This window comes from Pseudonaja textilis, chromosome 3 (assembly GCF_049901715.1).
Source record: "Pseudonaja textilis isolate UNSWEBS1 chromosome 3, rPseTex1.2, whole genome shotgun sequence".
In the NCBI taxonomy this organism is placed as follows: Eukaryota; Metazoa; Chordata; class Lepidosauria; order Squamata; family Elapidae; genus Pseudonaja; species Pseudonaja textilis.
Window position 1 is genome coordinate 94,318,471 of NC_141992.1, and position 12,441 is coordinate 94,330,911.

Below are 12,441 nucleotides of genomic sequence, written 5' to 3' on the forward strand. Positions count from 1 at the left end.
CCTCAACACCTGAAATAATAATTTTGTAATCTTTGTAATTTCAACAGATCGCATCATTTTCAGTACCAGAAATGTTCAAGAGAACTAAAGGACATCATTTCTGTCCAACGATTAGATTCTAGATTTCAGATCCTCTACTTATAACCTTGGAAAGTTACCATTTTGAGACCAACAACAGTGAAACTGATGTGTTAATTTTGGAACTTACTTTATTAATGATGATTGGAACTTGTTTCTTCTCCCCAATTTTCAAAGATGAAATGGGAAAAGTTGCTGTACCAATAGTCTCATCCATCACATAATTTGCATCCATAAGAGTAATCTGAAAAAATATACACACTTAAATTGAACCTTCTCATATCCTAGACAAATGTAAAAAAGACTTTTTTAAAATGAAGGAAACATGCTTGGTACACAAAATTTTAAGTTAATTTTCAACATACATTGTATTGATTAAAGATCTACAAACATATTTATTCCCCTTCACTTACCTCACTTGAAGTCAACAAAGCAATATTGGTTAAATATTTTTACTTTCTTTTTAATTGGAAGATCTGTAGACTTTTACCAGATATGGCAAAACAATTATACCGAGGGATCGCACACATGGCTTTGGAAAATAATATTTGTATTTTTACACATTATTAATACTAAAATTATGTTAGGACAGCAACCAGTTCTTCAGGATGAATGGACACAATTGTATACCCATTAATCATAAATTAGATTGGCCAAACTGATATTTACTCCTGATGGTCATATAATGCTGTAATATTTTGTAAAAATACAAACTTCTCATTTTGTATGCTAAATGTAGGAGATAACTGTTTATTCTGTCCAGAAAGCAAACAAAATGTCACATTCTGTGGCAAAATTATTTCTGATGAGCCCAAGATTTTGCCTCTTTTAAACACTCTCTTCCCTGCTGATCTGCCCTTAATCCTTCGTCAAAGGGGCTCATTTACCTAGAAAGGGAGAAATAAGCACTATTAGAAAGCCCATTTCAAGCTAGACTGACATTCCGAAGATGTAGACCAGCTGCAATAAAGCATGTATTTTTAAAATGAGAAATTCATATTAGAACTTTCTCAATTCTGGTCTCTATTATATTCTAGACGGCCTATATATTTTATATGTATACATCTCCATCTCTCTCTCTCTCCCTGTGCGTGTGTGGCTGTTGTGTTAATTTTAGCTCTGTGATTCCTACTGTTTCTTATAATATTTTACTTGTACTTTATCAAAAGAGAGAGATGGGCTCAGACTACTAAATCCCCAAATCTCTGCTCACAAGATTGTCTCAACTTGTCATCTAATACTCATCATTTTGGTCAGTTTTATTTTACAATGGTAGAAAAGGTGTGGGGGTTGAGTGTGTGTGTGAGAGAGATATTATTGATAGTTGAGAAAGAGAGAAAGATTATTGATAGATGAGAGAGAGAGAGACAGGCAGGCATTCAGGCAGAAAAAGAAGAGACTAATGTGACTAGATACTCATTCATGCCATGTAGAAGAGCAAATATCATCCCTTAGATTGTTTCATTAAGTAACTTTCATTTATAATAGAAAGTTATAAAGCAATATCTAAACATATCACCTCTGTAAGCAAGGGTATTTAATACACACAGTTGCTAAATTAGTCTGCCTCTTTTGACACAGCACTTAATATTTTTAATATAGTATCCACATCACATGAGTCCTTTTCCCTGCAAATATCTGCACCCATACCTCCAGAATATTTTCCTGATTGGGATCCAAAATTATCTCAAAAGTTTCATTCCACTCAGGATTCACATTGTTGTTGATATGTTTTGTTCTCTTCCTGCTGTCTGGTGCTGTGGGAATAAAGAGCTCCACATAGGGGTCAGGAGTGTCTACTGTAATAAAATAAGAATGCAGGTATCAGCAGTAGCTTCTCTGAAAACCTATAGGTCAGTCATAACGTCATATTCCCTAAACCTATTTTTACATGCTGTTTAATAACTGATTTCTAAAGAGATACTATGAAAGTACTAAGTAAACATTTTATATGATATCTATTTAAAACTATATACCATATATACAATATAACAGGTATACTCCTCTTGCAATAACATACAGTGGTCATCAAGTTTGGTACAAACATTATCCATCTGATTAGCTTTGCTCAGTAAGAAGAAAACGACTAAACACACGAAAATGAACTAGTCAGTAAAGAGGTGCAAAAAAGCATTCCCCATATTAAGCAAAGAATTATCCAGAGAAAAAGGTAAAAGTAAAGGAATCCCAGTGAATTTTATTCCACTAGTTATTGCTGACTATAGGGGATGGTGCTCATTTCCATTTCAATTGACCCAGCACTGTCTGAAGACAGTTCCAGTCATGTGGCCAACATGACATCATAGAGCACTGTTACCCTCCCACCAAAGTGGTACCTATTTATGTACTCACATTTGCTTGCTTTTGAACTGCTAGATTAGCAGGAACTGGAGTGAGGATGGGAGTTCATCCCATCATGTGGCACTTGGGTCTCAAACCTGAGCTGTCAGCTTTCCAGCTAACAAGGCCAGTGTCTTAATTGCTGTGCCCTCACATCACCCTCATGTAAAGAGAAAGAGTATAGGTATTCATGCATATATCAGCAGTCAAAGTTTGGCTAAATTAATGGACAAGAGCAAGCATGCTAATTATAGTCTTATGCTGATTGAAGTATTTATCTGACACTGTGAAACAATGACTTATCCCTTCTGCAGGCAAACATATGCATCTGCTCTCAACTTAGAACTGTCCGGAGGTCATCAGGTGGGAAAGCCCAACACAGGACTTTACATAGCCACTTTGAATACCTGTATATGAAACCAGTCTCATCAATGTTAGTCAGTGTATGGACATCCTATGTCTGAATAACAAACTTGCTTGTTTTATAGTTAAGCCTTTTTTACTACCCACATAAACAGCATTCATCATGTCTAAATAAATAAAAACGAATCCTGGGCATAGAAAACTGTGTATCAAAGACCAGACATTTTCATCCCAAGTCCCATGGTATCCTCTGGATCAAAAGATTCACTCCCTGAAAACTTTGGAGTAAGAGCTATCTCAAAGAACATTCATATTTTGCTCTCATCTCTGCTTGCAAGAAAAACGTTTGAGCTATTACGGTGTAAAGGACTCCAAATTTTTTTTCCCTGAGTGTTTCCTGGGTATTTAGCACAGGTAACGCTCAACTGGGAAAAGATTGTGCTGGATGGGTTTTGAAGTAGCAGCAGGTGAGCATAATGCATTGGAAAGCAGGTTGTAATAAGATGCTACGATCATGGCCCAGATTCTGATATAGCAGAATAAAGTCTTTTTATTAGCTTTCTGTCTCATACAAGGTTTCTTAACTTCCAGAATGAAAATTTAACAAAAGTGACCAGCAATATATGTCATCAAAACTCAAAAGTACATCCTTTTCCTAAAAGGCACATGTATTGTTGAATACATTTTAAATTATATTCATTGTGGTGATTTTATAAAGCAGACATTCTGTCTTGTTCTATTTTGTTTTTCTCTTCTATGAGGGCACCTCCTTATGAATGCTGATGCTTGCTGATGCCTCTTTGCTCAAAGTTTGAACAGTAGAGCATATTCATGTTTTTTTAGATGAGTACATAATAACATTGGATCTTATCTTTATTTGGCTGATTCAGTTGCACTATCATAAACCCATTCTGCTTTTAAATCAGATACCTTTCTACATTTTATTATACACATAATAATGAAAAAGTATTCCTATAATAAACAATATATTGGAATAAAGACTGCAACTAAACATAGTTAAAGATATAATTGCAATCAAATTCTGATCTCTAGTTAATTTTGCAACCTTAGCCCTTAAGAAAATGTGATGTAATCAGCTTCAGCAAGCTGTATGAAGATTGATGGCTTGTTGACTGGTTGAATGGAAAATACACGTTTTAACAGACTGTTTCAGAATCCAGTTTCCAGATTCAGTATAAACAACACTTCTTTTACTAACATTCTAACACTCAAATTTGTTAGGTCTGAACTAAATGCATTTTTGAAAATGAAAAAGGGATTAATAGAATGTTCTAATTAAGCTCCTAAACAATCTTCTCATTTAATTACTAGCTGCAAGGGGACAATTTGTTAATAAAAGAACTAAACAATGCTCAGTTCTGTTATTAATAAGTAGTAGAGGAACTCTACTTTGGGCTTAATGAAAGTGAGATAATAAGAGGGAAAAAAACAAAGAAATATTCTGGGTGATGAAATGTGTTTAGTTGAATGCATTTTTTGCAGACAACGTTTAGAAAACAAAAAAAGAAATCAGGAGATTTCTTTTTTATTATTTTATTATTTATTTATTTATTAGATTTTTATCCTACCTTTATTATTTAATAGGTAACTGAAGATTGTTAGTTCCCTATTTTAGGTAACCGAAGGTTGTGAGTTACCTATTTTACCCACAACAACAACCCTGTATGGTGGGTTGAGAGAGTGACCCAAAGTTACCCAGCTAGATTTCATGCCTAAGGCAGGGCTACAACTTACAGTCTTCTGTTTCTATGCCAGGATCTTAACCATTATACCAAACTGAAGGGAAAAAAAGAAAAGAAAAGGCAGCCGTTTAGATAACTTGTTCTAAAATTAGAAACGTAAATCAAATGATAAAACAGGATCAGTCCAAAACTTTATCGATGTTCACAGGGAAATGTTTTTAACCATAACTCAACTGAATATTTTCTTATAAACAATTGCAACATAGATTGCACTGCTATTATATTATTTCTTATTTTAATGCAGTTCCTCAAAAGGAAGCCAAAGATATGGGAAACACTGAAAAACAACATGAAGTCCCTCAAATGATACTTAACTGCCCCTGTTTATATGAAAATATTGTCGTTTTCTTGGCAACAATAAAGACATGTGGTTTGACCTCTAGATTAGGGGTGTCAAACTGGATTTCTTCGAGGACCAGATCAGCATTGTAGCTTTCCTTCACGGGCTGTGGGGGAATGGGACAGATGCTTCCTGCAGCACTCTGCCGTCCAAAAAGGGTACCTTCGCACCCCATTTTGGCTAGCAAAGTACTGCAGGAGTCCGTCCGGATTGAAAAGAAAGTGCGGGGGGCCTCACACGTCTGCCCACACCCCATTTTGGCTGGCAGAGTGCTGCAAGAGGCCATCCAGGCTCCAAAATGGGGCACAGAGGCATACACAGCGCCCAACGCCCCATTTTGTTTGCCAGAGGCACTGTGGGCCGGTCCTTTGCTATTTCCAAGCTGGCCCCATGGGCCAGATTTAAGCCTCTCAGGGGGCGGATCTAGCCAGTGGATTTTGAGTTTGACACCCTTGTTCTTGATGCTGAATCGGGAGCTTAGATCATCTTCAATGGCATTTGGATTTTGTCCATCTTCAGTTATATGAAAACTGTTTTTATATTCTAGCTTTCCCTGTTATGATTCTTATTTGGTGAATGGTGTTTTGATTTTGTCCCTCTGAAGTTGCATTATTTGACACTATTATTTATAAATAATTTTTAAGGATTTTTGATAGCATTTTTGCCAATGTATTTATATTATTGTAATTGGGGGTTTAGTGGAACTGATTTTTATTGGCAGGTGTCACAAACTGGATGTAACCAGGTCTGGAATGTGATTTTCATCTTAGAATTCCAAATCTCTCACTGACTGTAATCTGACATAAAGAAATGGCTAGAACATTTCTCATAATGTAGTAGAATTGGAAACAATTAGAACAAGCTAATCATTTCTTAATGGGAGGTTTACTGTAAATTTCAGAAAAAGTAGTGCATAGAGTTCTAAACATTTTTCATTTTAATTTTAAAAAAACTGGTAACCAAAACATTCATATTATGAATTCTTTGGAATCTAGTTTGCCATATAGCAAATTAGGAAATTCTGGATTTTGGTCTAGCTATTCATGAATAAAAAATGTAGTATCACTGATATCTTACTACATCTCTAAATGATTGTGTCACAGCACAAGAATTTCTGGTCTGATGATCATCTTAAGAAGACTGAAGATTCCAGCTGTAACTGTTCAAGTGCAGATAGATAGAACTCATTGGTCAGCAACCAAGTAGGTTGACCTTTGTTTTTCCCCATTGAAATTATATGAAAAGGATTTACATGCACACAGGATGACATCAGAACAGGCTTCTAGCACCACCTTTCTCCTTAATAATCAACTGAACATGCAATACATTGCATGGTCACATGACTATTTTAAGAGGAAAGATGGAGGTGGTGATGATGATACCTTTGCACAATGCTTACAAACGCTTTTTTACGAAGGGAAATTAGAGCCCAACAGAGTCATCAACCAAAAGTGACTTTCCTCTCCCTCTGCTTCAAAAAAGTTATCAGAATCCATCCATTGCCCATTCCATATCACTGTATTTTATGGTTTATGGAACACTTGAATTCAAAATGAAGTGGTCTTTCATAAAAACACTACTTGTAATATTCCTGTTTCTAAGAGACAAAACCAGTAAAAAAAAAGTTCTAAATTATAGAATAATCTTCTCTGAAAACCCCATAGGGGAGATTCCAGATAAAACATTTCAGGGTCATTAAAGGTCAGAGCTGTCAGTGACAAAATTACCCTCTCCATATTTCCTTCAACCTCTATCTAGACTTTTCCTTATCTGGAAAGCCTGGAAGAAAAAAATGTTATCAGTTCTGCAAAGGCATTGTAAGTTTGTAGCCCTAAGAATCTCCACCAATAAAGCTCTAAAATGACTCAATTTGATATAAGGTCTGCATTGGATTTATTTATTTAATATAACACACATGAGTTACAATTTCAAGTCTCTGAAGCAGCAAAAATTAATTTGAAAATCAGTCATACCTGAAGAATATATCTCTCTAAACTCATGTGGTAAGAACTGAAAAGAATGTAATACAATACAGATAACACTAAATAACATTAAAGTGATACTTACGCATATCTCCAAAAGCCCCCTTGGTAACATTTTTAGCTTGCTTAACCGTCACAGTGAATTTGTGTGAATACTGATGTTCCACCTAAATGTCAAGCAACAATTGATTAGGAAGCAGAAGAATTATACCTAATAGAAAAGTAACAACTCTTCAATGAGTTTTCAGCTAACCTATGGTTCCCCTTACCTCCACCCCAAAAAATTAAGTACACACCGGAACACACAGCATTGTGTATTATAAAGTTATTTTCTCTCCAGCTTTACTGAAAATTCAGATCAATAGGTTTCACAGCTGACTGCTACCTCTCCTATTCATCTGTGGTTATTTTCTTCCTCTTTGTATTTGAGTTTGAGTTTCAACATATTAACTCTCCTCCCCTTCAAGCACAGGTACTGTTCAAATATATCATTAGTCAGCAAGAGGACTGTACAGAAGTTGACACCAATTTTACAAGACTCTTTTAGACTCTTTACATTTGCAGACACATTCCTCCCATGGGAAAAATATAATTTTTGATTAAATTAAACTGATTAAATAGATTTGTTTATGATGCCTAAAGATCTTAGAATGCAACTCACAAATATATAAAAAGACCTGTATTCAGGATTATATGGACTTACAGCAGTGATTTTCTAACGTTGCAGGTTTGGGTAACTTTTTCAACAATGTGTCCTGTGCCAAAAAAAAACCTTGTCCATCAATCAGTCCAAGCGTAGACATATTCTAAGATATTTGCCCTAATATCCTTTACTGTCTGCCAAGTTTCAAAAGTCTTTGCAAGCAATGTTTAGATTAAGAAGAAAGAATTGTCTATCTGTACCCCCAACAGTTGGCTTTAGGGGAAGATGCAAAAGAAGAGTCTGTCTTTGACTCAATCTTGTGTGAATCCAAAGTGAAACTTGTGATTTCCATACAAAGCAAGAAAGCAATCTTCTCCATCTTATCTCCCCCAAAGTGTAACTCCTATTATTGCCTGCATAGTAAGTATATTACAATATATCTGGGCTAGGGAGACCAAAATATAGAAAAAAATATAGGAAGTATGTTCTGCTTCAAGAGACATACAGCAATCTGTCAATGTTTGCGGACTGAGAAATGACCATATAGGCAACCTATTATTAACTTAACTAATTTCAATCATACAGTTACTTTTTATTATAGTTGCATTATATAGTTATATTAATGCTGATATTATTGCATTTATTATACTCAAAATAGTTTTTATGTTATATTGATCTATTCCAAATAGCTTTTGCATCAACAAAGAAATAAACCCAAAAATCTAATAATCTGAAAATTTGAAAATGTGTAATTAGATAATTAAACAAACTTTTGTTTAATATTTTTGATGATACGGAAAAGATTATCAAAAATGGTGCCAAGCAGCCTATTCTGGAAAGAACATTCCGTGAATGAGGTCAGAAAAATTTATTTCTTACAATCACTACTAGCAGGACCTTCACAAACACTGTCATGTTAATGTCCTGCTAGTGGTGGTGAGGGACAAATTTTTCTGACTGACATTGCTATGAAAAGTCACATTTATTCCCCTACTTGAATCCTGTAGAATTAAAAGGCTTGCACCAGCATTTTGAACTGTGGTTGGAAATGAACTGATATGACTTTCATGCAAAAATGTCAACTGTTGCAACAGCTAGTAAGACTGAGGATAAAAGGGTGTGTGGGTTGAGCTATATTAACAGCCCTGATCCTTCTGCCCTCCTCAGATCAGAACACTGTAGATGGAATCAAAGAGAATTTGGCAATTTTCTTCCTAAGAACAGCCATGGGCAAGATTAACATGGACAAGAACAAAGAAACAAAAATTATCTTGGATTTTGTTTGGATTTGGTTGAGTGACAGGACCAAATCCAAGCAATAAAAAAAACATCATGTAAGATCTTGCTATCTTGGTTAATGATAGCAATCAGAGCAGATCCTAACAGTGCAATCGCTTAAGGGACTGCTGGTAAACTCAGAAGAAATGTAAAGGCAAACATTATTCGATTGCTCAGGGGAAAACAGCCACTATCTCTCAAACTATATTGCAGTTATCTGCTCAGCAGCCTGATTCCACCATGAATCCATGAGCTTTATCTACTTGTATAATGAAACATATATTAATATGCAAAAAAAGAGAGAAAAATCTGGTCCTCTTTGGAGAATTATAAGCTGTTCTAAATTATGTCCAATTGCTGCTTCAATTTTTGGATGGAAATGATCAATTGCATAGTAGCAAATTTGCATAAAGTGAGGAAAACCCATATTGTTATATTTCCAACTTGAACCCTTTATCCAGGAGATGGCAGTCAAAGCTTATGTCAAAGCATTCTTGAACAATATGATGATTATTTTGTTCATCACAATATTATAATATTTGACTTCCATTCCTTTTGCCCCATTAAGTCAAACCTCAAAAAAAAAGTGAGGGAGAGAAAAACCCTTATTGCATCAACAGTACTACTGAGTTGCTTTTTGGGAATTGTTAGTTGTCTCAGAAGGATATGAGTACCATAAGAATCAAACCCACATTACAAATAAAAAAAATACTGAAAAAGTTAAGGATATTTTTAGAAGAACATTATGATGAAGGATTTGGTGGCCTTCTTGCGTAGTGGGCATATTTTGCCAACAATTTCCAAACCATATGGATACAACTCAAGCTTAATTTTTTGTTTGACTAGTTACAGGATTATGAGCTTTATGTAGAAAACTGTGCATTTGAGAGGATGTGATAAGTTTTACAGTAACTGTTGAGTGGTTTCCCTAATGTGTGAAGTTAAGTAGCCAAAACACGTAGCTAATTCCTAGATATTGAAAACAAATACTATTACATTAAAAATGATTCATCCAGTTTACCCAGTAGGTGTTTCACTTGCTGCCACAGATTAAAGAACTAAAGAAACTAATATCTTCAAGGTGATGTTATTAAATGTGTATTTTTTAACAAAAAAGTTTGTTTTTTTCAGAGATTACTCAGAAAGCCCCACTGATATGAACTGCTGAAAGGAGCTACCAATACAAGATAATTTGTGGTGATTAACTCCTGATTTTACAACTCCGTATCACTTTAATCTGGTGATCATCATTCCCATTAAATAATATTATGACCAAGTCTGCTATCAGAGGACAGCAAACAAAACCCATCAGTTCTTAGTGCATGTATTTCTACCTGGGCTGTGTTTACAACTAGTTGTCACTTACCAACTGCTTTTTTAATGACAAAATTCAAGATTACAACAGTATAAAAAAACCAAATCCTTGCATTTACAACCGTTACAGCATCCCATGACCGAACATGATTGCCACTTCAGTGCTTCGCAAGTGGTATGCATGTCACAATGTCCCACTGTCTTACAGTCACTATTTCTGAGCTTTACAACCAGCTTCTGACAAACAGAGTTAAGGGGGAACTCAAAAGTAAAACTGCACATATCAATGACAATGATTTGCCTAACAACCAAATTGGAAGTGAGCTGGTCATAAACCAGGCACGGTTACATGATTTTCCAATTAGTGATTGTGGTGCTTAGCAACAATTGCCAGCCCCAGTTGTGGCCACTAAGCAAAATCTAGATGTATTCCAAAATACACCCCAAACGAAATTATGTATTAAAAAATAAAATAAATAAAATGAACCAAGAAGGAACAAGTAGAGCATCAACTTTCAAGAGATACACATAATTGTGCAAAACTGAGCAAAACATAAATGGATAAACAAGTGAGGCAAAATTGAACGGCATGAAATATTAACATTGTCCAGTAAGATAGGGAACCTAATAACCCTTCAGCTATAGAAATTGAAGTCCAATTCTGGAAGGGATTTTCCCAGTTACTTCTTTCTTGAAGGTACACAAAGGAATTTCTTGTAGATATATATTGACGTTTTCATATGCTTAATGTTTTGGTGTTCCTTATTTTATAAGAACTACATGTTTTTTGTTGTATTTCAGCCAACTTAAAAGTAATGGCCATTGCTGGAAGTTACCGTGAACGCCCTTTCTATCTATGCTGCGAGAGCGCCCAGGATGGGTTGACTCCTTCCTATGATGTCATAGCTGAGTCTGTACTAAGATATAAAAGCCAGCCCCCGGGAAGTATCTTTGGCGAAGATACTTGACAGACTGAAAGCCCAAAATAAATATAGAAATATGTCTTACCCTCTCTGGACGAATCAAGAGAGGGGCTGGGCTCTCTTGCAGCATAGATAGAAAGGGCGTTCATGGTAACTTCTACCAATGCCCATTCTCCTCCATGCTGCATCAAGAGACCAGGATGGGACATACCAAAGCTTGCATGTCCACAGGCGGGTTCTCATCTGGCTCATCACACCGACTGTGGAACCACTCGTTGAAGCACCCGTCTGCCAAAGGCTGCAGTCGCCGAGGCAAAAGCATCCAGACTGTAGTGTCTGATGAAAGGAGACGGGGATGTCCACGTGGCTGCATGACAAATCTCCTCCAAGGATGCTTGGGTCACCTAGGCAGCAGAAGTGGCCGTGCTTCTGGTAGAGTATGCTGTCAGACCACAAGGAACGGGAAGGGCCACAGCTTTGTAGGCCTTCTCAATACAAGACCTGACCCACCTGCTAACAGTAGGAGAAGAGACCTTGTGCCCCAAGTGAGAAGGGAAAAAGGAAACAAACATGGTTTCCAACTTCCTGAAGGAGGAAGTGCGCTTAATGTATATTCTAAGAGCCCTTCTTACATCTAGCGTGTGCCACTGCCGCTCTAAGTCATGGTGCGGGAGAGGACAGAAGTCAGGCAAAACAATGTCCTGGGACCTGTGAAACCAGGTGTTAACCTTTGGAATAAATGAGGGGTCCAGACAAAGAACCCTATCATCGTGAAAGGAACAGAGGTCCTATCTGATGGAAAGCGCAGCAAGCTTGGAAACCCTCCTGGCAGAAGTGATGGCAACAAGGAACACTACCTTCAGAGTCAGGAAATGGAGAGACACTGTTCTAAGGGGTTCAAAGGGGGGCTTTGTAAGGGCATTAAGGACCATATGAAGGTCCCAGGAAGGATACCTGAGAACCACCGGGGGGTGCAGGTTGGAAGCCCCTTTCAAAAACCTCCTGACTGAAGTGTGATGGGATAAGGAAGGAAGCGAACCCCATGAAAGGACTGAGGAGAGGGACGCAACCTGCCTGCGTAAGGTATTGGGGCCCAAACCTTTCTCCAGCCCATGTTGAAGGAAGCTAAGAACTTTTGCCAACTGGGCTGAAGCAGGAGAAAGACCCTCCCTGAGGCACCATCGGAAAAAAGCCTTCCAGGTGACATCATAGATACGCCTTGTAGAAGGTTTGCGAGACACCAAGATAGTAAGCATGATCCTTTCTGGAAGATCAGCCTCCTCTAGCCGCTGCCGCTCAAGTGCCACATGGTCAGCTTGAACCACTGGGGCTCTGGGAGGAGCAGGGCCCCCTGGTGAAGGGAGATTAGATGGACTGGGATCCTCCAAGGAGAAGCGACCGATAGGTTGACCAGGTC

General features: G+C 37.0%; 1 protein-coding gene across 2 annotated transcripts in view; it reads right to left on the reverse strand.

Annotated features, from left to right (window-relative positions):
- PLA2G4A (phospholipase A2 group IVA) overlaps positions 1-12,441 on the reverse strand; it is an 84,693-nt gene that overhangs the window by 39,472 nt on the left and 32,780 nt on the right. Inside the window, exons 3-5 of one of the 2 annotated variants that reach the window (XM_026703242.2) lie at positions 6,952-7,033; positions 1,729-1,877; positions 209-322 (exon numbers count right to left, since the gene is read on the reverse strand). In XM_026703242.2, coding sequence (XP_026559027.1) covers positions 209-322; positions 1,729-1,877; positions 6,952-7,033 — 345 coding nt within the window. Of the gene's footprint in view, positions 1-208; positions 323-1,728; positions 1,878-4,536; positions 4,574-6,951; positions 7,034-12,441 lie in introns of those variants that run through there. The other variant, XM_087930419.1, reaches the window with a different exon arrangement.